Source organism: Neurospora tetrasperma, assembly GCF_000213175.1.
Source record: "Neurospora tetrasperma FGSC 2508 unplaced genomic scaffold NEUTE1scaffold_5, whole genome shotgun sequence".
Lineage (NCBI taxonomy): Eukaryota > Fungi > Ascomycota > Sordariomycetes > Sordariales > Sordariaceae > Neurospora > Neurospora tetrasperma.
In genome coordinates, this window is record NW_009799103.1 from 213295 (window position 1) to 235491 (window position 22197).

The window sequence follows — 22197 nt, forward strand, 5'->3', positions numbered from 1 at the left end:
TCTTATAGATTTCTGGAGGATAATCCACGGGGGCAGAGGAGGGTACGTACCTGATGCAAGTGCGTGAAGGGGAGCAATCAACCAGACCAGACGAGAAGAGTAAGTCTGGATGAGTACTGCTTCTGACTCGTCTGGAGACTGTAATATGGAAGGTTTGAGGGTTGCGATGAGAAGGAGAAACGGCGAGCAAGGCGGGTGTTTGCTCGCGTAGAAGGTTGGGATGACTCGCCAGGAAGAAAAGTGTGGTGGGAGAGAGAAGGAGTGGAAAGAGTGGGAGGGAAAAGTGAGAAGGAGATGAGAGGGGCAGCAACAGATGACGGGAGTGCTGCCTACTGTTTGCCAGAAAGGGTCGACTGGTACTGCCTGGTCCGACACTCGGCGGCAGCTCTTGCCAGTTGCGGTCCTTTCCTGTGGTGGCCGTTTACTTGAAAGTTTCGTCACCACGAAAGATTGGACTCCGAGAGTGGTGAGTCCAACGCTCTCTGATATACCGTCAGACTGAATCACATTCACAGCGATATGAACTGTTTACTACCTGTACGTTGTGGTTAAGTTCACTGATGTCAAACACTCAGTGGATGGCGATCCCATGGTCACAGAGATGTAACAGCAACAAGATGGGGATTACTCAATTTTGGAACTTGGAAACAGGAAGAGAGTTACTCTACGTGATTGCAAAAATGTCGCTGACTATGATTTCTTGTGTCGACAACCAGCGAAAAAGTTGTGATGGAGTGTCCGAGCAGTCACTGGGATCATCAAACACCTGTGACTTGCCCAGTTATCACCGTGGTCTTGACTCTCATCCTGGTTTGTTGCCAGACAAGCGATGATGCTTTCAATGACGAGAGCAAGTGAAATTGTTGCTGCTACAAAGTTTCCTGTCTGAATAAGGTAAACACCTGGCTACACTTGGTAATAACGGTTGTCACGAAATCATGTCGTGGTAGGCAAGTGCCAAGACGGTTTGGGTTTCCAGCGGGAGTGTCATCAAGTGGAGGCAATCCGGTTGGGAAGTCGCGGTTCACAGTGACGGGCCATCAAGGTAGCCAGCCTGCTAACTTTTGTGCAAAACATTGTCGGGTCAACGCCCAGAGAAACGAAAGCCAGAGATCACGTAGATTGGAAAGGCGCTTCCAGGTGAAATGTTCTTGTGGTAGGTGACGGTGCCCTCGGCTGTCGGCATTCGCAATCAGGAGAACGTCATGATATTTCGATGACGCTTCTACACTACAGTGACTATTCGTATGACGAGCTTCACCCGCTACTTCAAATCTCTCACCAAAGAGCCATCATTTGCAAATATGTTCACGGAGAGAGTCATGGCGTAGGAGTGACCACTCAGACAATCTGGGAGTCTATTCCCCGCCGTGAACAGGGCAACCACTCAAGCCAAACATCCAACAATCACAACAGGTTCATCAAGAAACCATTCCTGGGCTTCGATATCCATACAGTCATCAAGCTGTCAATTTTTCCATGTTGTTTGAGACGTGGCAGTAACGAAAATTGAAGATGGCGACATCGTAAACATTCTCATTTGCACTACTTTGATCTCCAACGATGACGGTAACAGCGCCCCTAAATCGCACCTCCACGACATCTTCAGGAAACATTCCAACCCAATACAAAACTGGTCCCAAGAATCTGTCAACAAAGGGCAGCCATCACTTCCCTTTGCCCTTCTTCTGTCCGGGAAGCAAGCATTTTCTCCTGAACCTTCACTCCTCCTCCGAGGGCCAAAAGCTGCTTCAATATCGTCCAAACCGGGTCCAATCATCCTGATGAACGTCGCTTCAAACTTTCGGATGATCTCCCTTGTCTTGGTGGTTAAGTCCGGTTGTTATTCCTGCTTGAACCTTTCACCCATTTGTGACTACTTCTGTAATGCTCGACGACAGCTCGAATCTGGAGTCCAGACTATCGATGCCGACAGGACTGGGTGAATGTAGAAACAGAAGGATGGTCGGTCCTCCCCACCAAGTAAAGTAGGTGACCGACCTGCAGCAGGACAACATCGATATTTGGGTGCATGCTTGCTTCCACTTGGGAACCGGCTCGCCTGTGAGAACCGAGAAGGCGCGCAAGACGGGGATATTTGGCTTGACTGGAGATTCTCCCCGGTGTTTTGGAGAGTGAATGTTCTACCTGTATGGGAATACACAGGGACACAATAGTAATGAAACACTACCAGTTGCTTTTTTCCTGACCTGTTGTGGCCTTTGCTCGTGCGCTTCGTTGGTGTGGCCAAATGTCGATGTTGTCTTCATTCTGTTCTCGTTCAATTCATCCCGCTCACCTCCAACCTTCAAGTTGCGCCGCGGAGTTCTTGCCGTTTACTGTCTACTTTCTACCCTCTGCCGTTCGCTGCTTCTTCGCTCCCGCCTAACCTTGACTCTGGCTTATCTCCATGTCCCTTGAAGTATTGAAGCCTCTGTCGCTCTGCTTCTCCAGACGTTTCTTTCTTGCCACGGCCGTCCCATGAATCAAGTTGACCACGTATCGAAGGACAACAGAAACTGGAACTGAATCCGACAGGTTTACCTCACCCACTTTCGCCACTATCGTCCCTTCTCCCCACGCAACATGAACGCAACTTCCATCTGCCAGCTTGAAACTGACCAAACATGCGAGTCACACCGGCCCCTTTGTCCGCCTCGCTTTCGTCTGTCTTGTCTTCCTCCTTGTCGTCTGGTGTTTCTATACTCTGAGACCTTGGTACCTTGGTACCTTGGTACTTCCCTCCAGCAATATCGTCTCATCTTCCATCTCCCATGAGAATAAACGGGACTGGAGGTCTGGGCTGTTTGGCTTGTTCGTTGAGGTTCCTCTGGCAACTGCTTGCAAACGGTTTCTATTGGAGACAGGCTGCGGGCAGGGCATGGTCAGGAGAGGGAAGGAGAGAACAGGAGACGTCAAAGACAACGCAGTGTCAGGAGTGCCAGGTAAGCTGAGGAATTGTTGAGAAAAAGGTCAAGTCTTCAGTTGTGGTGTTGGGTGCGCGGCGATGTGAGTTTGCCACCCTGGAGTACCTACCTAGGTAGCTCTAGATTTTCGCTGTAATGGAATATGTCTGAGCATGTTGGGCGAAGACGTGACTATTGGCTTTTTTTTATATTTTTTTTATAATTTTTTTATTGGTACAACGCGAAAGACTGACGATCATGGAGGATGGATCTGGATCTAGATCTGGATAGCATAAGGGTAGAGCACAGCACAGCACAGCACAGCGAGGGAAATCAGAGGTTCGAGGAAGAAAGAAGAATGATACCGGAACTACTTTCTAGACGACACAACACCTAGCTAGGCTCGAGCTAACGGGAGTAAGATTCAGCAATGACAGCAACTGGAAATCTGATATTTTACCTATCATCAATCCATGCTAAACCTTGCTAGCGAGGAGTGCAGCGGCAGGTAGGAAGTCCAAGAAGCAACACAAGGACAGTCAGTCACAGAGAATAGGAAGAAGATTTCGTTCGTTCTCTTTCCAATTCCCTAAGTAAAGCTCAAAGTTCAAGAACCTAGCCGTAACCCTCTTTCCGCTGTCCTCCACCACATGCACTTCTTCCACATTTCTCCCGTTCCTGCAGTTGCCGAACCCAATCCCTTTCCCTGTACGCTCTTCATTCGCTTTCCTGTCCATTTCCTCCAACCCGCGTACTCCATCTCCATCTCCACCACCATTCTAATCACCCTCATTTCCCTGATTTTAATAAGGAGGAGGGGGGTTTCCATACCTATACCCCTGCGGCGCCGGTGGCTGTCCATACTGCTGCTGCTGCTGCTGCTGGGCCCATCCGCCATCATACTGAGCTGGGGGCGGAACACCGTACTGCGCAGCCGGAGGCGGTTCATAAGACCCGCTGGACTCCGGCCTGCCCACAGGAGCTTGGCGATACGCAGCCGTCGCGCTAGCCAGTCTACTTCCCGGACCACCCGTGAACGGGCTCAGCGGTCTTCCTCCAAGCGGACCAGGTGATTCGCGGTAGGCGTAATCCTGGGATATGTTCCTAGCATGTCCACCACCCTGGTAGCCACCACCACCACCACCACCGTAACCGCCATATCCATCTCCTTGCATCTGCTGCATCCTTTCCCGCTCCCTCTTCCAGTCCAGATACTCCGGCACCTTGACGTTCTGTAACAACGAAACCATCCGCGACGGGTTCAGTCTGTGGCTATCATAGAATTCCACGCGGGGGATCTGGCTAAGCAGGAAGGTGATGTCCCTGGCAATGGGAGCAACCTGGGAACCGGCCCCGGAGCCGCTATACGCGCCGGCTGTTCCGCCCATGCGCCGTTGTTGGTCCAATCTGCGGCCGGCTGCGCCTTTGAGGGGAGAGGCGCCTCTAACGAAGGGGTCATGTTCGGAGCGCGCAATCTTGCGGGGGTGGTCGTCGTAGTCGCGGTCATCGAGGGGCCGCTTGGCGGCGTAGGGGGCGAAGGGAGCACCGGGACCGGCGCTGGGAGACTTGAGGCCCTGGGGACGGGGGCTGAAGCCAGCGGCGGGGGTGTCGCGCTGAGACATGGGAAGTTGGGGCTGCTGTTGTTCGATCGAGGGCATAATCATGTTCTTGGGCCGAAGCTGGGTTGTCGGGCTGACAATGATGCGAGCGGTGATAGGGTCGAATTTGTCCGAGGCATAACGGGCCGTGAAGGCAGCAAGTTTAGGGTCTTCAGGGAAGAGCTCGGCCATGCGCTTCTCCAGCTTGGTGACTTGGGCGAGCTCGCCAAATTGGGATTCGTATTTGTGGAAGTACTGGTAGAGGGGCTTGGCCTTGTGGACGAGTTCGGGTTTTTGGGTAAGTCTGTTGACGACGGTTTCGAAGAGGACGCGGGCGTTGGTGTGGTCATCCCGCGAGTGAAGGTACTTGATGTTCTCGAGAGTAAAGTTCTCGTCCTCTGGGAAGAGTTTGGCACCGCGGTCAAAGATCTTACCACCGGCGGGATCTTTGTAAATAGTCCATTCTAGCTGAGCAACAGCCGCATAGACATCACTGGTAAGACGACCGCGAGCGCGAGCATCGTGGAATGCCTTGCGCATGCCACCAAGCGGAACGTTCAAGCCTCCCTTGCCCTGAACACGACGCATGGCGCGGATCAAAGCAATCCACACGAACGAAATCATCCGGGAAAGCAGCTGGGTCTGCGCGGCATACCCCTTCTGGATAGCCTCAATAGGCGCCTTCTTGATATTATCTGCCGCTCCATCGCCGTCTTCGTTGTCAGAGCCTGCCTTGGATTCTTGCGCAGCAGTCATCTCCTGAAGCTTGGCGATCTGTGCGGCCTCCTTTTCCTTCAGGCTCTTGATCATGGCGTAAAGTGTATCCAACACCTTGTTGTAGGGTGCCTTGACTGCCTCGCCACGCTGAATCTTGGCCTCGTCGTTCTCCTCAATGGGGTAGGTCGACTCGATGTGATCCGCGTGCTTGAAGGCGAGAAGCACACTTTCGGGGTTGGCTTCGATGCCCCGGATAAGGAACTCGACCCCGTTAGCATTTCCGTCCTTGGTGACCTTGTTCTCCACGGTGGTGATGTTGTTGTCGAAACACCACTGAGCGGCGTCAACCCACATCTCGGGCCAGAAACGCAGGGCCATCAAGGCCTGGTTATAGACGTAGAGGATGCGCTTTTGGTACAGACCCGGCTGGTCCTTGTCGTCCTTGAGATCCAAGGGATCGGACTTTTCCCAAGCAATCCACTTTTTCCAGATCTCAACTTGCTCCATGAACTCCTGATCACCATCGAAACCAGGGGCGGGTGGAAGACGAGGAAGGTTGGTCCGGTTCAAGCCCCTGGTAATGTGCTCCAGCGCAGTGTTGGCGCTCTTGGCTGACATGTAGGATGGTGACTTTTCGCTGAGATATTTCCTGCCCGTCAACTTGTTGAGGCCCATCTCGAACTGGTCGTACTCCTTCCAGAGAGTGTTGACATTGGAAATAGGCACGCAGATGGCCCGCTGGTAGGCTTTCCTGAGCTGGTCCATCTTTTGCTGATCCTGCCATTGACTTCCTCCGACCGTGCCGGGGCCAAACTTGATAAACTGGATGTATTCTGCCCAAATCTTGCCAGAATCCTTGTCCAGACCAATGTTGTCAATCACGAACTCGTAGGCTTGGGAGACGGTTTGGCGAGCCTGGCCGGTGCTATCGTTCAGGTCATTACGACGGCGAATGTAGTCCAAATACCGGGTCCAGAGATTGACGTTGGGAGTGGTCATAAGACATTTGGCGAAGATGCCCTCGGCTTGGGGAAAGTTATTGAGGCTAAGCTCAAGATCGAGATACTCGACCCAAATATCGGCCTGACTGTCGTTAGCTTGGACTGTTTTGTGTGCCATAGATATGCTGGCTGACTCACGGCTTGGGGAAAGATGGCGAGGAATCTTTCATAGACCTGTCTTGCACCATCAATGTCATTCCTGGCTCTCTTTTCCTTCATCAACTCCAACCAAGCATTCATTGCGCCTCGGGGATCATCGCGGATCTGGTCTTCGTAAATGGCTACTCTATCAGGAGCCGGCTGGGTCACGGGGGTAGGGTCGACGGCAGGGGCAGCGGAATTCGGTGTGGTCGGAACAGCTGCGGTAGTTGCGCCGGATTGGTGAGACACCTGTTGGGGCACTGGAGGTGCATTAAAAGTAGTAGCACCAGCATTGTCTTGGACGGTCAATGTGGCAGTCTGGAGAGCAGGAGAATGCGACTGAGGGGCAGCAGTAGCAGAGGCGGGAGCCGGAGCTGGAGCAGAACCACCACTTGATGAAGCACCAGAGCCCGTCTCTTTATGCGCAACTTGGTGTGGTTGTTGTTGCTGTTGCTGCTGCTGTTGTGGTTCACCATCATCATCACCATCTTCATCCTCGTCGTCAGAGTCTCCCACTAAGAAGCCTCCAGCGGTCCGAGGTTTCTTGGCCACAGGGGCGGCAGGCTGGGGAGCGGTCTTGGAATCTTCTTGAGGAGCAGGGGCAGAAGGAGCGGGAACAGAAGACGTGACGACAGAGGCAGGATCGTAGTCGTCACCCACATCATCGGTGTTTCCATCTTGCGATGGGTGATCACCTAGGTCATTAGGGTTTGATTCAACGGAGTATTCTGCTTCTTGATGTTCCGAGCTATGCTGAATATCTTGTTGCTCGCTGCCCTCAGCCTCCCCGTATTGTTCGCTGCCATCAGCCTCGCCATAGTCCTCTTGCTCCTCCCACGAGGCAGCGTTAATGTTTGTGGGGTCGTAGTCGTCGGACATGATTTATGAGTTCAAGTTGGAAACGAAAGATGAAGCGGTTTGATCTAGCTTTGGAAGAGCAGTATTTCTCGTGGAAGTGGACGGGGTGTGGTCGAGGCGCGTCGATATCGCAGGGCGGCAAAGAGAACAGTTGGAATCAGGGCCGTGAAGACGGGTGACCTATGCTTGCATATTGCTGCTACGGTAGGTGCTGCGGCTGTAGCTAGCTGTATATGTAGCTCAGGTATAGCTGTCGGGGTCCGTCACGGTCGCGGTCGCGCAGTTTGAGGCTGGATGGGGGAGGAGAGGTCAAAGTCAAAAAGAGCTGATAACCAGTTGACTGGACACCAACAAAGAATCCACCCAAAGGGTGTAAAAAAGAAGAAGAAAAAAAACTTGTTGATATTGCGCAAATACTATCGTATTCCAGAATTCGTCGGAGAGGATGGGCGAATGTCGTAAGGTTCTTGGAGTCGGTGTGGATTTGTATTTTGTTGAGTGTGTTGTTGTTCGTTTTCTCCGTCGTCGAATGGAAGATTGGAAGCAAAAGAAAGGCCAAAGTTGGAAAGCGGACATTCGACCTCTTGCAGCAACCAACGACGGAACTCACATTGCCCGAGCTTTGACAGTTCTGCTGCTGCACTCACTGCAGTCACTCACTGAAAGCAAAAGTCCGTCGCGACGCCAGAGCGCAATCCAACTGAGTTCAATGGACGACGCTGAGTGGTCGGATGCTTTCAAATTATGGGTCGGTTCTTTCCTCTGGCTTTTTTCAAGCTTCAAAGCGAGGATCCACTCTGGCAGCAAACCATGAGGCTGAAAGTGGCTGGCACCTTGGAATAATGTGGCTTCTTCGCTCAGATTCTGGCCCGATGCCTGCCACACCAAGGTGTTGAATTGCCGGCGGCAGGACTACAAGCGGGAACTTAAACGCGTTCCTGTTCGTCCACTTCTTTCAATTTACGCGACTCACACCACTGCACATGTCCCGCCCGTACTTATCAGGCACCAGCACAAAATAGAAGGAGCAGAATTGAAGACGGAAAGATACACAATGAAACGAAACTCCAAAGCCATCTGAACCACTACTGCACTTCTCTGTTATAGTTCTCGGTTGGTAAACACACCAAATGTATCAATACGTACGGGATCAAGTGTAATAGGAACAGCTCTGCCCGCGTGTGCAATGTAATGTCCATGATAGGCGCCGTCCTGTCCCTCTTTCCATTTCGTTGCATTTCAGTTCTTGTCCCACTCCAACTGGCCATTTCCCCTCGCAGTCCGCATCCATTGCACAGTCCTGTCCCGTCTTGTCTTGTCCCCCTCCTTGCATAATTAAGCTGGCTGGACACTTGACTTTGACAGACCACGCTCCACTTTCTTCTCCAATCTCTCCTCCACCAAAACAAACACCACATCCACGCAAGACAAGCCAGCAACCAGCAAGTCTTGCCCCAAAACATCTTCTTCCCTTTTTCTTCTTATCTCCCTTCTCCAGGGAGTTGTCTTCTCGTATTGCTGTATCATCACTTGGTACATTCGTTCTACCAACTATAAATACCTGCGCGACTAGATACCACCACCACGACCCCCACCACCACTTCTTGCGACATCTTCACATCTTTGTCAGTTTGCCCACGCGGCAACACCACCACCGCCAAGATGTCTGTCGTCTCGCTTCTCGGGGTCAATGTCATGAACAACCCCGCCAAGTTCACCGACAAGTACCTCTTCGAAATCACCTTCGAATGCCTTGAGCATCTTGAGAAGGGTATGCTTCTCCTCCGCCCTCTTCTTGCCCCTCATTCGCATCTCTTCGCGTTGTGATCTTGGCGCTAACCGTCGCGTATGTGTACCAGACCTCGAATGGAAGCTAACCTACGTCGGCTCCGCCACCTCGGACAACTACGACCAGGAACTCGACTCCCTCCTCGTTGGCCCAATTCCCGTTGGCGTCAACAAGTTCATTTTCGAGGCCGAGCCTCCTGACACAAAGCGCATCCCCATCGACGAGCTTCTGGGCGTCACGGTGATACTGTTGACGTGCGCCTACGACGGTCGCGAGTTTGTGCGCGTTGGCTACTACGTCAACAACGAGTACGAGAGCGAGGAGCTCATCAATGATCCGCCCCCAAAGCCCGTTATTGAGAAGATCCGCCGCAACGTTCTGGCCGAGAAGCCAAGAGTCACGCGATTTGCTATCAAGTGGTATGTGTTGCCCTGATACGATACTAAAGTTTTTCTCGTTACCTCTGCCTACGATGGCGCGACGGCGCGGAAGGACGCGGCACGCCCCACTGCCCCTCCCTTCGGTCTTAGTTGCCCAGCAACACAATCTCCCTACCTACTACTATTCCTCCCTTTACCACATACCCATGCTAACACAATCAACCACAGGGACTCTGAAGCCTCCGCTCCTCCTGAATTCCCTCCCGAACAGCCCGAAGCCGACGAGGTCGCCGACGAAGAAGAGTACGGCGCCGATGAACTCGCTGAACAATCGAGCATCGCCGACCCCGCCGTCAACGGCGGCATGGAAGTTGAGGGCCAGCCAAATGGCGCCATCGTAATCGAGGAAGACGAGATGTCCGAAGACGGCAGTGTCGATCTTGAGAACGAATCCGAGGACGAGCTGGACGGTGAGGGCGACGCCGAGGGTGAGCTCGAGCAAGGACAGGATGAGGACATTGAGATGGGCGATGAGATGGAGATTGATGACCACCCAAAGCAGCAGGGCATGGCCATGGCTCAATAGAGTAAGACCATGGAAAAGGACGGGGAGATGTTGATTAGCTCTCCGCCGGGTTCGGAGATGAAGACTGCGAGAAATCACCATAAAAGGCAAATTCTGCGAGAAAGGATCATTGGTCTGTGATCATGGGGTGAAGAGCGATGGATGGGATACCAAGAGCTTCAATATCCTGCGGTCGAGGCCAAGCTGTACAGCTGATACAAGCAAGCGGATGGGAAACGGCTGGGCTCTTCCACTCCCACTGGATCCTGTCTGTCTCTATCCCAACCAAGGGAGCGGTGTGATTGAGAGGGTCATTAGCTGGATGAGATGGAGTCCCGGCGGTTATTGTCTTGTGCTGACTGCTCAGCTTCCCTCGTTTGGATGCGGGCAGTAAGTGGGTGGAGGCTGACGAGTTATGTCTATTTTATTGCTTTCTGTGTGTTGCTGTGTCAATCTGTGTTGTCTGTTGCTTTTGCAAAACATACATTGTTGCTGGCTGCCTGGTGCTGGTGGCGTGTTATCATACCCTACTTTTAGAAAGCAAAGAACATGGAAGAAAGAGAATTGATTGAGGTCGGTTCATGTCTGCCTACCCTGGTACTTGATGTCCACAGGTCGTGATCTCTTCAGGTCTGAATCATTCCTTGAAATCTTTACGCCTCACCAAACGTGTGTATTTCTGCTTGCTCATGTCTTGGTTCCTCGACACTTCCATGCCTTCTTCTTGACGATGCTAGCGAGACTGAATCAAAACAAACCAAAGCGGGAAAGAGGAAAGTGAAGGAAAAAAAAAAAAAAGATTAAAAAAATTTATAAAAAAGAAAGAAAGAAAGAAGGGAACCGAAAAGGAACACGAAAGGAACAAAACGTCGACTGTGGGAATGTCAGTGATCTCTTTACTTGCTTACGGAGGACTCAAAGATAAGGTAGCGTAGGTAGTCAACAAAACAGGACATTGGTGACAAAATCAACAGCAAGAGGCTTCTCCACTCAGTCATCATACAATACTTCTACTTAGCATACGAGATATCATCGATATAATCCGCAAAAAATCCATTGTGCTGCTTTTCCCAACCCCCAAAATTCCCCTAATCGACAATTACTCACTACATCCATCCCCATGGCAACCATCCAGTATTCTATCATATCCCATCCCGGTATTTCTACAACACCAACAGACATCTCAACACATTTTTATCTATTCATTCCCTCTGCACCTCAATCCTCTCCACCAACTCCCCTCCTATCCTCGCAATCTCACTCAGGATAGCCTCCCTATTCACTTCCACCAGCTGCTCTTCTTCTTCCTTCTCCTTATCCTCATCATCTTTCTCATCACCGCCAAGCTTCCTCTTACCCGCCGACTTGACCGGCTTATAAGAAGTCCCCAAATTAACCTTCAACCCCCTCCTTCCCAGAGTAGGATTCCAAATAGCGCCCACGACCTTCTCCTCCTCTCCTCCTCTAAAGAACAGCAGCGGCGCAGAAGATCCAGATCCGTAAACCTGCTCGAGTTTCTCAAAGAAGGTATCAACAGGTGCAGAAGGCAGAGGCAAGGCATCTTCACCCGCAGTAGCAGACAAGTTCTTGTACTTGCTTCCGCTGCTGGACTTCGTAGTGGTCGAGGTAAGCTCCTCGCTCGGGTAAACTTTGCTTACTGCCTTGATGGCTTTGGGCGAAAGGTGCATTAGGACATCATATTCCTTCGTGCTGGGGACGAACAGCCGTCTGGCGTCCAACTCGACGCCCTCTTCGCGAATGACGCGACAAGCGGTCTTGGCAAGGGCAGTCATGCGTGCTGCAACGACTTTGCTGGGCTGTGCGATGCCGTTGACGGTGGTGTAAGCGACGCCAGAAGATTCCTGCGCCGTGGCGACGAAGAGGACGGTGTGGTTCATGAGCGGATCGATCTTGCGCCAGGCTTCGAGACGGGTGGCGATGGCGGAGCGTTCGGATGGTGGCATGTCGCTGTTGGTGTCGACGATGAGCGGCTCGGAACGCCAGTCCCATCTGCTGAGGAAAAGGAGGGCGCGGAGAAGGCCGACGGAGGGGGAGGAAGGTGCGTCCCAGGGGTAAGGGCTCAAGAAAGTTTGGAGGGCGACGAGCTCGATGAAGTCGGGGGTGAAGTGGGAGGCGAGTTTGTGCGAGGAGAACCAGTGCTTGAGCAGGCGGACGGTGGGCGAGAAGGCGGGGAAGCGGGTGGCGAAAGTGTTGATGGATTGGGTGTGCAGAGGGAGGTGGTAGTAGAGTCTGCGGAAGTTGGAGAGGAGCACGGAGGCTTGGTGGCGGTGGTGTTGGTCGATGGTCTTGTCGTGCGATTGGCGCGTGAGGAGGGCCTCTTCGAGGTCGGAGTGGATGCGCAGGCGGAAGGCAGGGCCGGACTCGTAGACGATGTCGAGGTAGGCGAGGTTCTCGAGTTCCGTGTTGGTGGTGGTAGAGGACTCGAGACCGACGTAGGAGCGGACCTCGCCGGGTTTGGAACGCTCCAAGAGGTCGCCGATCATGCGCAGGAAGGCGATCTTGGTGCGTTGGATGGCCACGATGGATTCGGGCCACTTGCCGGAGGCTTCGAAGGAGATGACGCATTCCAGGGGGCGTGGGCCGGATTTGGTGACGGTCGAGAAGGGCACCTTGACGGAGGCGTGTCGCAGTTCGGGGCAGATGGGGGCGATTTGCCTGACGTGCAGCGGCATGTCGTCCAAGTCGCGGATATCCTTCTCGAAGGAGGAAAAGGCCTTGCGAGCGGCGTTGAAGACGGAGGTGTCGGTCGGCTTGATAGGGATCAGCTCGGTGAAGCCGTCGCCGTGGAAGGTGAGCTCGTCTTCGAGGTAGGCAACGCGAAGATGCAGCTTAAGGATGTAGCGCATGATTTCCTCGCACAGGTCGAAGGGAGAGGTGGACGACCAAATCAAGGTCTCCCTGATGGAGTCACCCTCGAACCGACGAAGTTCCGACTTCTCACCCCAAAACCGCTGGAACCTGGCGCATTCCTCCTTCTCCTCGTTGCTAGGTCCAGCGGCCGGACCACGGTCGACAGAGCGGGTCATGTTGGCGGCATTGAAGAGGACACCAATTTCGATTGTGTGGTTCTGCTTAGTGGAAGGCTTCTTGGTGAGATCCCAGGGTGAGCTCTTGGGTAGTTGAATGTGAATCGACCGAGCCCTTTCACCCAGTTCTTCGTCCTGAAGAGCCCGCTTGAGTACCCGGTGCACCTTGTCGCTGTATTCCCATAGCCGTCCCCGGCAGTCGATCGGTTCTGTCTTGTCCTGCTTTCCATCGTAGTTGAGGTGGGCAATAAGGTCGTAGTTTTGCCAGGGGAGGTCGGCCTTGAGGATGAAAGTAGGGGTAAACTGGTCGGCAGTGCTGTCGTTGAGAAGGCTCCTCGTCCACTTGGCATGTTGGTGTAGCTTGGCCGCGGACCAGTTGCTCATCTTGAAGGCAATATTCAAACCACGAACAGCGTCGAAGAGAACCGGACCAGCGGTTTCGGACTCGACGGCGGCAGTACCCAACACACACGACTTCTCGGACAGGTTAGTAACAGACAGGAACTGGACCATGGCCTTGAACAGCTGGGTGGCGCTCAAGGATGTAGACAAGGGCGCATGTCCTTTGGTGCTGTCGCCGCTTTGGAGCAGAAGCGCCAAAAGTACCGCCCATTCAAAGTGACCAAAACCACCATCCGCCATGTCACTTCCCAGTCCTCGTTGTTGCAACCACACCCGACCAAGGATGCAAGCCTTCTTGAACGCGGCGCATTTCTTTTCCGTTTGTCGCAAGAGCTTCAGGTAGGGGAAGAAGCAGGACTCGGAAACCACAGTCGAGTTGTAGAACGGCGTAGGCTTGGTCGCGGCCTTGGACTCGTCACCGCCAGCTTTGCGCACAAGGGTAGCGCCCAAGTGAAGCTTTGATTTGGGGAAGAAGTTGTCTGGGGCGCAAGGGATGATGCGCACTCTGTAGTCCAGTCGGCCCTCCTTCTTCTCTCCTTCCACCTTTAGTTTCAACGACAGAATGGGAGAGAGGGTGTTCCCGTTCAAATATTCATATGAAAGCTCTCCGTCCTCAGCCAAGTCCTTTTGTAGGGCAGCAGCCACAACACCGAGGAAGTAGGCTCTCTTGTAAAAGTATCGCAGGTCGAGGTAGTCCTTCTCTTGCAGAGTCTCGCCGGGGATCACAACCACCATATCCACAGCATGGCTCTTTTGGGCCTTGATCATGGTTTTGGACACATAGCTGCCGACAACGTTGAACTGGGAAGGCTTTGCGAAGGCGACCTTGTAGTTGGACTTGTCGGACGGGCGCGGTTCGGGGAACGGGATCTGGATCTTGTGTTTCTTTTCGAGCTTGGTGGCAGCCTCGGAAATCTGGAGAGCATCGTGGGCTTCGATGGCTTCGATGGAGCCCTTGATCTTGTGGAGGAGGGAGTCGACGCCTTCGAGGGCCGTGGCATAGTCGAGCTTCACTTCGTCGACGAGTTCTTCGGCTTCGAGGATGAATGCGCGGCCACGGGAGAGACCCGAGGAAGCAGCGGCGTCGATGTTGCCAACTGCGCTTTCACTGCCGCGCGAGTGACCAATCTTTCGTCGTTTTGCTGACCCTGGTTCCATTGTGTATGTGTGGTGGTATAGGTAGGTATATAACGGTGGTGGTAGTGGTGATGGTGGTGTTGGTGGAGGAGGATGTCCTGGGAATGGAATGGAGACAGGAAAATTGATAGTGACAAGATACTGAGAGAGCACTGAAAGCCAACAGTGGACCGAGCGTCGTCCCTCCAATTCTCCAAATTCGAGTCTCGTTCCAGTTTGCGACGGGAATTCCCAAATTTTTTGAGACTCTGGAGCTCCGATAAGCGATAAGAGGTCAATCCACAAACACCTCAGTGGAAGACCCCGACAGGGGTAGTGTTAATTGTGGGGTTCAACTGACAGACAGTGAGCGGCCCCACGTCTATGATGCACAAAGTCCCACTGCACTGCACATTGTGCCTGCTTCAGTTGATTTCAATGTTCACTTGTTAGCCCACCCGCTGTCGCCAAACACAAAGCTTAACACTCCAACATCACCACCACCCACACTCGACATCGCAACATTCAATTGTTTACCTCTTTTTCCCTTCTTCTTATTCGTGTCATTTCCTATTTGCCATTTCACTTCCATTTTCGTTGCCATCTGTCCGTAACAAACATACAGTAGGTAGTAACCTACTTAACAGGGCACCATGTCCACCAAACAGCTCGTCAAGGCGGCTGCCGAGGCCATCAAGAAGCAGCAGTGGGACGACGCCATCGAGGGCGCAAAGAACATCATCGACAAGGACAGCAAGAGCTACCAGGGACATATCCTCCTGGCCTTTGCTCTCGACAAGAAGGGGAGGCTCGAAGAAGCAGAGAACACATACCTCGCCGCCACCCGACTCAAGCCAGAAGAGAAGGAAGCGTGGCAGGGCCTCGTCAAACTCTACCCAAACCTCGACACCTCCAAAAAGTTCAAGCAACACCAGCATGCCGTCCTCAAGCTCGCCGAGATCTTCCGAGACGCGAACGACCTCCAGAAATGCTACGAGACCGTCGACAGCTTCATCACCTATGCCCGTAACAAGGCCGAGTCATACCAATACGTCGACGCCCTCGACCTAATTTTGCCCGGATCTCCCATCTACGACGCCATCGAGGGCCGCTTCGGCCATGTATGGAGGACATACGAGACACAGGCCAAGCTGGTCGAGCAAAACGAGAAGAAGCGCATCAACACCCTGATCGGCGAGAGGAGGACGCGCATCGGCGCAAGAATCAGCGAGGTCACCCTGGAGGTCAAGAGAGAGGTCTACAGACAGAGCAGGCTGAGCTACACCTACGCCCAGCTCATCAACTGGACCAATGACGACGAAGTACGCCGCATGTACGAGGAGAAGCTGATCCAATACTGCCACGACCGTCTGATGGCCTGGCCTCCAGGAGAGGAAAAGGAGCGAGAACTGGCTAATGTCCTGAAGCTCGCCAACGACATGGTCATCATCAAACACCCCTACAAGCTAGCCTGGGATATTGCCATCAACTGGCAGGACCACAAGGAGATCAAGGAGTGGGATGTCACGGTGCTCAGACAGTACTGCACTTTCTTCCCCGATAGTGATCTCAACAGGGTGGTCATGGGTTTCTTGACCAGCAGCGTCTCTCCCTTCCCGCAGGAGAAGCAGGAACAGACGACAGAGGATGCGGCGGCCAAGAGTGAGGGCAGCACGGAAGAGAGCGAGGACGACGAGGATGGAGGCGCGGCCACCATCTACGCTCCCATCACCGAGGAAGACCGTCTTCTTATGATGACAGAGGGTATCAGCGGTGCCGAGTCTTTGTTGGCGTTCAGACTGATGGGCGAATACTACCAGTATCTGGAAGAATGGGAGAGCAATGTGGAGCTGATGCGCAAGGCGTTGACGTTCCTGAAAGAGGAGCGAGTCAAGACGGGCCTGGACTTCCGCTTTACCGAGGACGCCTTTTCCTTGTATCTCGGCACGGCGTTGGTCTTTTACCAGACTCCCCGTAACCACCAGGAAGCCAAGGCTCTTTTCGATGCGGTACTCGCTCACGACCCTACCTCCACTCCCGCCATGATTGGTGTTGGTCTAATCTACGAGGAGGAGGAGGAGTACGATGAAGCTATCGACTTCCTTGAGCGGGCTTTGAAGCGTGACCCCGATAATATCCGGGTCAGGACAGAGGCTGCCTGGGTGAAAGCACTCAAAGGAGACTTTGACATGGCCAGAGCCGAGCTGGAGGCCTGCATCCCCATCCTCTCCAAAAAGGGCCAGTCCAAGGAACTCCTATCCCAAACTCAGTACCGTCTTGGTTACTGCATTTGGAACATCGACACCTCCAAGGCTGCCCGGAAGGACAGGTCTGGAGCTTATGCCTTGTTCCTGGAGTCACTCAAGAACAACCTCAACTACGCTCCAGCTTACACCATCCTCGGTATCTACTACGCCGACTACGCCAAAGACAAGAAGAGAGCGCGCAGATGTTTTCAAAAGGCAGTGGAGCTTTCGCCGTCCGAGGTCGAGTCTGCTGAGCGGCTAGCTAGATCCTTTGCCGATGACGGAGACTGGGACCGCGTCGAGCTCGTTGCCCAAAGAGTCGTCGACTCTGGCAAAGTCAAGCCCCCACCTGGCTCCAAGCGCAAGGGTATAAGCTGGCCTTTCGCCGCTCTCGGTGTGGCCGAGCTCAACAAGCAAGAGTTCCACAAAGCTATTGTGTCCTTCCAGTCGGCTTTGCGTATTTCTCCCAATGATTACCATTCCTGGGTGGGTTTGGGTGAGGCATACCACAGCTCTGGTCGCTACATTGCCGCTACCAAGGCTATCCTGAACGCCCAGAAGCTAGAGGAAGCCTCTGAAGCAAACCTCACCGGAGAGACGTGGTTCACAAAGTTCATCCTAGCCGACATTAAGCGCGAGCTGAGTGACTTTGATGAGTCCATCGAGCTTTATCAACATGTCATCCAGGAGCGGCCGGACGAAGAAGGCGTCGCCACTGCCTTGATGCAGACACTCGTCGACAACGCGTTTGACAGTCTCAACAAGGGCTTCTTTGGCAAGGCTGCCGGTCTGGCCACCGAGACACTCACCTTTGCCACCAAGGCTCCTGATGCCATCAAGGACACCTTCAACTACTGGAAGGCCATCGGTGACGCTTGCTCCTTGTTCTCCAACATCCAAGGCCGCATCTCCGAGTTCCCGGCTGAAACTGTTTCCTCGCTCCTTGGGACCGACGAGGACTTCCCCGCCTACCAGATCCTCAAGGACATTGATAACGTCGGTACTGGCATCGTCTCCACCGATGGCGTTTTTCCCAAGGACGAGACTGTCGGCGTAGACTTGACCAAAGCCCTCCAGGCCACCATCCTCGCCCACAAGCGCTCCATTCATATCGCTAGCAACGATATCCACGCGCAGTCCGTGGCCTACTACAACCTCGGCTGGGCCGAATACCGCGCTCACGCCTGTCTGCCTCCGGATATCCGTAAGAACAGCCACAAGAAGCCCACCAACTACATCAAGGCCGCCATGGCCTGCTTCAAGCGCGCCATTGAGCTCGAGGCTGGCAACTCCGAGTTCTGGAACGCTTTGGGTGTCGTAACCTCCGAAGTCAACCCAGCCGTAGCTCAGCATGCCTTTTGCCGCTCGCTCTTCCTGAACGAGCGCGGCGCCCACGTCTGGGCCAACCTGGCCACTTTGGCTTTGGCGCAGGGCGATCTTGCACTCGCCAACGAAGCATTCACGCGGTCCCAGTCCACAGACCCCGATTACTCACTCGCTTGGCTGGGGCAGGGTGTTGTGGCGCTTTTGACAGGCAACGAAAAGGATGCTCGGGGCTTGTTCACGCATGCCATGGAGATCTCGGGCGATACCTCACGGGTCATCAGCCAGAGATACGCAGTCTCCATGTTCGATCACATCCTCTCGTCGTCCTCCTCCGAGTCCCTCCCCATCACGTCCCTAATCCAACCCATCTTCGCCCTCACCCAACTGCAATCCCTTCACTCCTCCGCCTCGTCCTCCACCGACCTGGCCTACACCCACCTCCTCGCTCTCTTCCTCGAGCGCACCGGCGAGATTCCGAGGGCTATCTCCATCCTCGACTCCCTCTCCACCACTCTCGAGCAAGAATACGAAACGACCGAGTCGCCTCTAGCCCTCAAACACTTCGCCATCGTCAAATCCGACCTCGCCCGCCTGCAACTATCCGCTCGTCTCTTCAGCGAAGCAATCGACTCCGCCGACCTCGCACTCCAACTCTCCTCCGACGAGTCCGCCGACGAACTAACAGCCGAAGAGCGCCGCAAGCTGCGTCTCTCCGCGCACGTCACATTGGGGCTAGCGCACTACTACTCCCACGACATCACCGCCGCAGTCACCGCCTTTGACCAGGCCCTCTCCGAGTCCGACACCAATCCTGACGTCGCCTGCCTACTAGCTCAGATCCTCTGGGCCACGGGCCAAGAAGCCGCTCGCGAACGCGGTCGGGATCTCCTGTTTGGCGTGATTGCGGACTCGGAGGAAAGAAAGGAACAGCATGTCCAGTCTGTTTTGCTGCTAGGCGTGATTGCCCTGCTAGATAACGACGCAGAGTCAATGGATGCCGTGGTGTCCGAACTCCAAAGTCTCCGCTCCAGTGACGAGGGAATTAGCCCGGAGCAGCAGGCGCAGTTGGGTCAGGTTTTGAGGGCGATCCTCACTGCGATGGGGTCGGGAGAGGCCCAGCCCATGACGGATGTCATGTTGCATCCGTTCTTGCCGCATGGTTGGTCGAGGGTTGCTCAGTTGGCTGCCCAGCAGGGAGGAGAGGAGGAGGCGGAGGGAGCAAGTGAGATGGCGCTGAGAGTAGCGAGGAAGGGCGTACCGCCTAGGGGAGAACTGAGTCCGGAGGATTTGGCGAGGGCGTATGCGGGCACGGGAAGGCCGGCGGATGCGCAGGTGGGTTGTGTGGTTGCGCCTTGGGAGCGGAGGGGGTGGGAGAGTTTGGGGGATGCGGTTACGGCTGTTGCGGCGAAGCAGTAGAAGTATGGTGGGAATATTTATTCCCCTTGCTTCCACCCCTTCCGTCGCCGCCGCCGTCGACACCGGCCCCTCTCAACAAGATATTTCCATAGTAGTGTAGTGTAGCGGTTCTGGTATCTACGTTAAATACCTTCAGGTATAGCTATAGGGTCAAGGTATCCGATGTATCGTCAGATGGCCCTTATCCAAAACGCCTACACTACGCTGCATATCTCTACCTCTAAGGTCTCCAGGTTTAAGAAACATCAGCGGGTGTTAGATTTGTCATACATCTGTAACCCATCTCATTCACCTTGTCCCCTAGAATACCTGTTTTGTGTTCTTCTATTTCTTCAAACTATCATGCTTCCATGACATGACATGACATGACGTGACATGACCTTTGTCTTCTACCTATCCCTAGGCGCGTCCATGCCTCTTCCCTAGTCTCTTCCTAGAGCGAAGAGGCCTTAGCGGGGAGAGCTGCCCTTTTGTAAGTCTTCATCGTGTGCAGTCCAGTCCAGTGGAACCCCGTAACCAAGGGATTGAAAGCCGCAATGCGCACGGAAGGGAAGATGAATGCAAGCATCGCGAAAGAGCAAATGATAGAAAGCGGGAGAAGAAAAAAAAAGCGTTGAATATCCGACAAAAGAAAAGCAGGGATCCATACTAGGTAGGGAATGGGAAAAGAAGATGCAAAAAAAAGAAAAAAGAAAGAATATGATGATCCGACCCAGGCTCGATCTGGGGACCTTCAGTGTGTTAGACTGACGTGATAACCAACTACACCATCGGACCGTTGTGATTGTTATTGGTGAGCCTTGATTCCTGGCCCTATATTGATGGGTTGTGGCTGACAGATTTCCTCATTTGGGCACGGTTACCGTTTTGACAAGCAATAGGCGTTCATGAAAATCAAATGAAAATACTACGAATCTATAAGAAACGTAGATTCATGTTGTCGACTATCGTAATTTACCCTGTTGTCTCGTCCATCTTGAGGCTAGCGCCCGTCGTGTATAGGCGGGGACGAGCTAGGTAGGGGAGCAGGGGAGTTAGGGGAGATAGATGCTCGCAGGGTAGTTAGCGCCAGCGCTGTGAAACACTACGAACAGCTAGGAGGTACTAACATTTACGTTTGCCAGTGCTATGAACCCGAAGAATTCTAGAATCTTGTCTGATGCTCCTGCGATTTCGCGTTCGTTTCCTTTAACAATCAACTCACCTTCACAAACACTCAGTCGAAACTCTTTTTTGCGACTTCTCTAATCCTCAAAGATTAGCTCCCACGATAGGCGCAAAACAGCTTATATTTGAGACGCGGCAGGAAGACGCCAGTACTCAACTGCACAAGTGGACGACATCTTGGGGAGAACTCAGTTTTGTCATCAGATTCAATTTGGAGGGGACAAAACACCAGAATTTCGCAAGGAAAAACATCACGACCTAAACAAACCCCGTTACCATCCAACACAGCTTACGAGCAGTCGTAAACCCGCCGTCACGAAACAGCCAGATTTCAACCAAGTCATCACAAAGCTGATAGGCAAACTCATCTTAGCCTCCAAACTCCCATCACCACCAGCAACCGCAACCAAATCAGCAACTATCCATCACCACCACCGTTCACTGCCCATCGCCGCCCTGGTATCATCACCAACACAACCACACCACCAGATTCTACCCACCAAAATGGAAACAACCCGCACCCTCCACCGCCAACTCACCACCGACTCCCACACCACCTCCCTCCCCATCCCCTCCCTCTCCTGGCTCACCACCCTCATCCCCTCCACCACCTCTCGCAACATCCCACCCCTTCCCTCCCTCCTAGCCACCGCCCGCCTCCGCCTCCTTTCCTCCGACCTATCCACGCCCGGTCTCCTCGACCCCAGCTACGTCTCCTCACACAGCTTCCCCCCCTCTCTAACATCCGGTCATCACCCAACTACGGGGTACCCAAAAGACCAGACCCTCCCACAAGACGTCCTAGTCCAAGTCCTCGATATAGTCAACCTGTCCCGCTCCAAATGGGAAGTCGTCGAAGAGCTCGAGTCCATCGAGCGCGGGGAGCAGACGCGCGGGAGGGAAGTTATTCGGTTACCTACTACCTCCAATAATCCCGACGACCCCAACGACGGGGTAGATATGGGTGACGGCGGGACCCAAACCCAACCCACCACCACCACAACAACAGCCCAGCAACAAGCAGCGGCCCAAGCAAAAGAACGCAAAAACGCAACACACAAATTAACCCTCCAAGATCCCTCAGGGCAGAGACTTTTTGCTCTGGAACTAAAAAGAATAGAAGAAATTGCCGTGCCGCAGTTCTTCAACGGAAAAATGGTTGGAGGGACGCCGATCGGGTGTAAGTTGTTGTTGAAAAAGGGGACAAAAGTGGCGAGGGGGGTGGTGTTGTTGGAGCCGGGGATGGTGAAGGTGTTGGGGGGTAGGGTGGAGGGGTGGGGGAAGGTTTGGGAACGGGGACGGTTGGAGAGGGTGAGGGGGGAGGTGAATCTGGTTCAGAGGTAGTTTAGAGGGAGTGAGTGGTGGTGATGAAAGGGAGAGGAGGGAGGGGAGTAGGGGAGTGGGGGACAATAGGGGGACAATAGGGGGACAATAGGGGGACAATAGGGGGTGGGAGGATATAAAAGAGAGGTAATGGGGGGGGGGGAGGGGGGGGGGAAAGTGGGAGGGCGAGGTAGGGGAA

The 22197-nt window shown here is 53.6% G+C and overlaps 5 protein-coding genes across 5 annotated transcripts; 3 read left to right on the plus strand and 2 right to left on the minus strand.

The window, feature by feature from the left end:
- Positions 1 to 3460: 3460 nt before the first annotated feature.
- Positions 3461 to 7249, minus strand: NEUTE1DRAFT_85042 (uncharacterized protein; the record flags this gene model as incomplete). The annotated part of the gene is made up of 3 exons (XM_009854582.1): positions 3461 to 6304; positions 6361 to 6791; positions 6849 to 7249. The coding sequence occupies 3 exons, from the start codon at positions 7240 to 7242 to the stop codon at positions 3710 to 3712; spliced, it is 3420 nt and encodes a 1139-aa protein (XP_009852884.1).
- A 1366-nt stretch (positions 7250 to 8615) lies between these two features.
- NEUTE1DRAFT_66361 (uncharacterized protein) lies at positions 8616 to 10216 on the plus strand (the record flags this gene model as incomplete). The annotated part of the gene is made up of 3 exons (XM_009854583.1): positions 8616 to 8992; positions 9081 to 9429; positions 9619 to 10216. 3 exons carry the CDS (start codon positions 8884 to 8886, stop codon positions 9974 to 9976), a joined length of 816 nt encoding a protein of 271 aa, XP_009852885.1.
- Positions 10217 to 10943: 727 nt separating this feature from the next.
- Positions 10944 to 14562, minus strand: NEUTE1DRAFT_85046 (uncharacterized protein; the record flags this gene model as incomplete). The annotated part of the gene is made up of 2 exons (XM_009854584.1): positions 10944 to 12510; positions 12637 to 14562. The coding sequence occupies 2 exons, from the start codon at positions 14560 to 14562 to the stop codon at positions 11158 to 11160; spliced, it is 3279 nt and encodes a 1092-aa protein (XP_009852886.1).
- A 611-nt stretch (positions 14563 to 15173) lies between these two features.
- Positions 15174 to 19670, plus strand: NEUTE1DRAFT_85051 (uncharacterized protein; the record flags this gene model as incomplete). The annotated part of the gene is made up of 1 exon (XM_009854585.1): positions 15174 to 19670. The coding sequence occupies one exon, from the start codon at positions 15174 to 15176 to the stop codon at positions 19506 to 19508; it is 4335 nt and encodes a 1444-aa protein (XP_009852887.1).
- A 1509-nt stretch (positions 19671 to 21179) lies between these two features.
- On the plus strand, positions 21180 to 22019 carry NEUTE1DRAFT_46068 (uncharacterized protein; the record flags this gene model as incomplete). Its single annotated transcript, XM_009854413.1, has 1 exon — positions 21180 to 22019. One exon carries the CDS (start codon positions 21180 to 21182, stop codon positions 22017 to 22019), a length of 840 nt encoding a protein of 279 aa, XP_009852715.1.
- Between the last annotated feature and the right edge of the window lie 178 nt (positions 22020 to 22197).